This window comes from Cyclopterus lumpus, chromosome 2 (genome assembly GCF_009769545.1).
Source record: "Cyclopterus lumpus isolate fCycLum1 chromosome 2, fCycLum1.pri, whole genome shotgun sequence".
Taxonomy (NCBI): Eukaryota; Metazoa; Chordata; class Actinopteri; order Perciformes; family Cyclopteridae; genus Cyclopterus; species Cyclopterus lumpus.
This window is the reverse complement of record NC_046967.1, coordinates 9,602,102-9,606,632: the sequence shown is the minus strand read 5'-3', so window position 1 is coordinate 9,606,632 and position 4,531 is coordinate 9,602,102. Positions and strand designations below refer to the sequence as shown.

The window sequence follows — 4,531 nt, the reverse complement described above, 5'->3', positions numbered from 1 at the left end:
AAACTGCTGTGTTTGATAACAGCGTTGTGGGAGACTCAGCAAGCTGTATGAAAGAGAAGCAGAGTAATTGCATGTACTGTACGAGAGTGTGTGTGTGTGTGTGTGTGTGTGTGTGTGTGTCTGTGTGTGTGTGTGTGTGGCTGAGACGCCGGGCACTTCAAAGCTTTGATGTTGGAGCTCCTAAATGAGGGCCACCAGAGGTCCGGACTAATGGGACATCATGTGGAGATTAGAGGCCGAGTGTAGCAAGCTGACAACATGGCATTATATATGAATGTGTGCGTGTGTGTGTGACGGAGAACAAGACAGAGCGTTTGTGTGTGTGTGAGTGTATTCTTTTTGCAATTAAAAAAAATTGAGAGTTTGGCTCAAAGTTAGTATTGCAGGAATGTCAATAATGCTCAGAAAATGCTGTAACAATCAAACTTTTATGCTTGTTCAGACAACGTATCACAGCAAGAACATCCTGGCCAGCTTTTTCCTCCTTATGGTATAAATCCTTTATTAAATAATCATAACAATAATTATAATAACAATCATAAAAAGAGCATTTCTGTACAAAGACCCCTTTAAAACAACAACAACAGCAGTCCGAGCAGTGCGAAAGGGTGGGGGTGGGGGTTGGGGGTCCTGTCCTTCTTATGTTTGGTCCTCCCAGAAAGAAGGGGGCGCTGTGACCGTCACTGTCAAGCGTCAAGTTACTGAATCTGATACCGGCTCCAAAGGCAAGCTGGATCCCCGAGGCTCCAAGGCACTTTGAAGAGAGTCAGTGGGGTCCAGAGAAGCGGGCCTCAGAGGAGAGGGACGGCGTGTGTGTGTGTATGTGTGTGTGTGTGTGTTTACATGGTGAGAGTAGATGGGATGAAATGACATTTACGTTCTGCATGGTCTCAAATATAATAACCAGTGTTCCCTTCATTTTCCATCACGTCTGAGCAAGAGAGGGTGTGTATTCATGTTCTGTATATACATCTGTATATACAAGTGAAGTAATGTGTGTGCGTGTGTGTGAGCGTGGGAGGGAGACTTATTCTCTTACCCTCTCCTTCTCATGGCTTATGAGTCCACTCAGAAGACCTTTCTGATTGGTTCAAAACGATCCAGAAGAATGCCCACCTTGCTGTGCGAGAGGCGACATAAAAAAAGAAAAAAAGAAAGAAAGAACAGGCCGCGTCGTCAGCCGGTAGTGTGAGTAAGGGGTGGTGTGATCTGTGTGTACGCGTTTGAGTTGGGTGGGGGGTGGGGGTGGGAGACTAGGTCCTTTAATTCATGGCTTTTTGAGGTCCACATGCAAAAAGAGAGAGGTGGACACCTCCTCCCTTGTCTTAGTGTCGCCTCAACGTTCCTTTCTCAACATGTCCTCTAACATTTTGCTTTTAAGGCTTGTTGTGCGTCCGCGCGGCGCACAGTCGGTGGATCGAGAACAGACGTTTCTGGCGTTTGTTTTTGATCCCCCGTTTGTTTTCCGTCCTCCGCCAAAGCACCGGGAGAACATCGCCCCCCAAAGGGGATTTCAGTGCTCTGTAAGTCGTAGTCTCTCTCACTTTCTCTTTGTTTGTCTTTTCTTCAGTGGTTTCTTCAGTCTCTGCCTTTACCAGCAATCCATAGGTTGCACCGACCAACGCTCCTTGACCTTTTGCCATTAACCACAATGTAAACATGACCTTCTCTTTGACAGGAACCAGTAACAACAACATCTAACAATAACTCTCTATGTCATTAAAAGACTGTGTTAAAATCCCCCCCCCCCCCTCCCTTCTCTCTCCCCACCTCTACACACACACACACACACACACACACACGTTCCTCGCCTCTTTTTTTTTTTTTTCTCTACTTATCTGCCACCACAGGCTGGCCAGATAGGCCAGACGGGGGGGGAAACATTAAACAGAAAGAGAGTGACCGAACAAACTCGATGGACGTCCGTGACTAAAAATACCGCACAGACTGTCAGGAACTAGGAGGATAACTGAGGCTGATCGGTAGCAGAGTCTACGACGGAAGAGAGAGAAGAAGAAAAAAAAACGGGCGACACAAAGGAGCTAAATTCTAGGCCACTGTGTTCACATGTGATCAAAACAGACGCTTTCTAAGCACGTTCCTAACCTACCACCTTTCCAACACAGTGTGTTCTGACGCAGTATGCGTAGCTTACAGAATCCAGCTTCAAGTCTACGATGCATTTATAAACAGTTCTCTTTCGGTGGAGCAGGAATCTGTAATTGATATGTGTAGATATTTTTTTTTTGAGGCCTAAACTTCCACCGCAATGGAACTATCCATCTGGGTCACCCCAGTCTTTCTGTCATTGGTTCTTTCAGCACAAAAACTAGCGACGCCGGACTGTGCCGCGTTTTCCGAGTCGGAAACAAGTTTTCATTTGAGCTTTTAAAAAAAAAAAGAAAAAAAAAGGGGAGAAAAAAAAGTGGTTTTCTCGTTGTCCGTGTGTCCAGGGATCTGCACCAACGAGGAAGTGAACTGAAAGCGAACTGGAGGGAATGAAGAAAATAGCGAGAGGTTTTCACAAAACGGGCTCCCGTTTCCCCCTCTCGTGTTTTCCTCTCCTGATAACACCCCCTCCCTCACGCCTCGGTGCAGCAGCGCTGTTGGTTCAGCTTGACCTTGTGCTTGAGGCCGTCGTACAGTTCAAAGTTGTAGTTCTCCAGGGTGGTGGAGGAGCGGGACGACAGGCCGCTGTAGGAGCAGGTGCAGTAGAGGAGGAGGCCGGCGCACACCGCCCCGAGCAGGACGCCCAGGGAGCTCATGACGATGATGGTGACCAGGATGGGGTCCAGGGTGTACAGCCAGGAGTTGTCCTTCTCTGAGACGCGGGTCACCGGAGGCTCAGATGACGGGGATGCCGTGTTCCACTCAGGGAACTGTAAAACTGGGAGGGTGAGGGGGGAAAAGCAATTAATTTCACGACAGTGAAGTTGAGCCTCGATGGATCAAAAGGTGCCGTGGTTTGCTCCTTGTGCCTCACCTCCTCCTAGTGAGTCTCTGCCGCTGAAAAGACGTCCATCTCCAAATTCATTTGGTCTCTTAACTGTGAGAGAAAAGCACAGGAAACATAACCTTTAAGCATAAAGCAAATTATACACAGAATACTTGTTGCATAGCACTTTCATACCTTTTGTAATGCAATCAGAAGCAACAGGACCACACACACTATATTTAGACGACTAATTCTTTTGCATGTCGTAAATTTCACATTTGAATTTTGCAGTCGTACACACGCGAGTCTCGGGATAATAGAAAAATATGACTTTATTAATAGAGAAAGATCATTATGATACATTCCTGTCAAACACACAGTCATCACATAGCATACTGGTGGTATAAGACTGTTCATTCCGTGTGAATAGAGATGCAAACATCATCAAATAGTTAACATTACTCATCGTTATCACCATTAAAATCGTTGACCCGGTCGCCGTCAAGTTTAAGAGTGGCGGATAAGATGACGAAAGAAATAAACAAAACAACAACAACTAACGGCAACAACATTTAAGTAGTGCTTGTCTTTCCGTTCTGTGCGATATGGTGTGAACTGAACATTAATATGTATGCGAGTGTCTGGATGGGAGGATTATAAGTGTGGTAAAAACCAGCACTGACTGCAGCACTTCAGTTGAGCCAAATAGCTCAAATGTACTTTAGATGAGTTTTCTTTCCACTTTGTGCGCGCGCGCGTGCGCATTTGTGTCTACGTGTGTGTGTGTGTGTGTGTGTGTGTGTGTGTGTGTGTGTGTGTGTGTGTGTGCGTGTTGGCAAGCGCGCCGGAGTGGGAGTGACTGCTTGGCACGGCACACGTCTCGATCTGGAGGTCTTTTGATGGCCAATGGCGTTATTAATACTGTTTCCGGGGGGAAGTTGGCAGCTGATTGGGTGGTGGAGGTGCGGCGGATGGGGTGGGGGGAAAAAGTGCTTACCGCAGCCTTAATAAATGTTATCTGTCCATTAACTAATTACAACTATTAGAGGCTTGGAGCGTAACGGTGTCGAGATGGCCCAAGCCGGGTTATCCAATCCCTCCTCTCTCTCTCTCTCTCTCTCTCTTTTGAGTTGATTTAAAAGCACAGAGCCAGAGCGTGCCAAAAAACACTGCTTCTCCACTCTGAAGCGCGGCTTCTAAATTGTGGCAACAAATCGAGGCGCATTCTGCTGAGCTGTGGGCTATGCGGGTGATGGATTTTTGCTGGTGTGACAGATCACGAAAAAGCACGGCCCTTTAAGCCACAGAGTGAAGACCTCAATTTCATTCAATCTAGGGTGTTAAACTCAAGCTCGTGTCCAATCTCACCGGCTCTGCGCCGGCTGATGAGAGAGAGACCGCTGCCAATTTGTCATAGCTCAGTCAGAGTTTTGAGAGATTTCACAATAAAAAAAAAAACGGGCTCTTGGATCATACGCATGTTAAACGTGAGTAAGAAGTGCATTCGCTCCGTCTTGTTTTACGTTAATAGCCGTTCACGACGTCTTATGGCACGAGAGGAAGCGCCATTAAAAGCTGGGAGCTCTGCTCGGGTTT

The 4,531-nt window shown here is 46.8% G+C and overlaps 1 protein-coding gene across 1 annotated transcript in view; it reads right to left on the bottom strand.

Annotated features, from left to right (window-relative positions):
* Positions 1–1,812: 1,812 nt before the first annotated feature.
* Positions 1,813–4,531, bottom strand: part of LOC117746116 (neuropilin-2-like) — a 53,632-nt gene continuing 50,913 nt past the window's right edge. Inside the window, exons 17-18 of the mRNA XM_034554990.1 lie at positions 2,984–3,046; positions 1,813–2,887 (exon numbers count right to left, since the gene is read on the bottom strand). Of these exons, the coding sequence (XP_034410881.1) occupies positions 2,583–2,887; positions 2,984–3,046 (368 nt within the window). The 3' untranslated portion in view covers positions 1,813–2,582. The remainder of the gene's footprint in view (positions 2,888–2,983; positions 3,047–4,531) is intronic.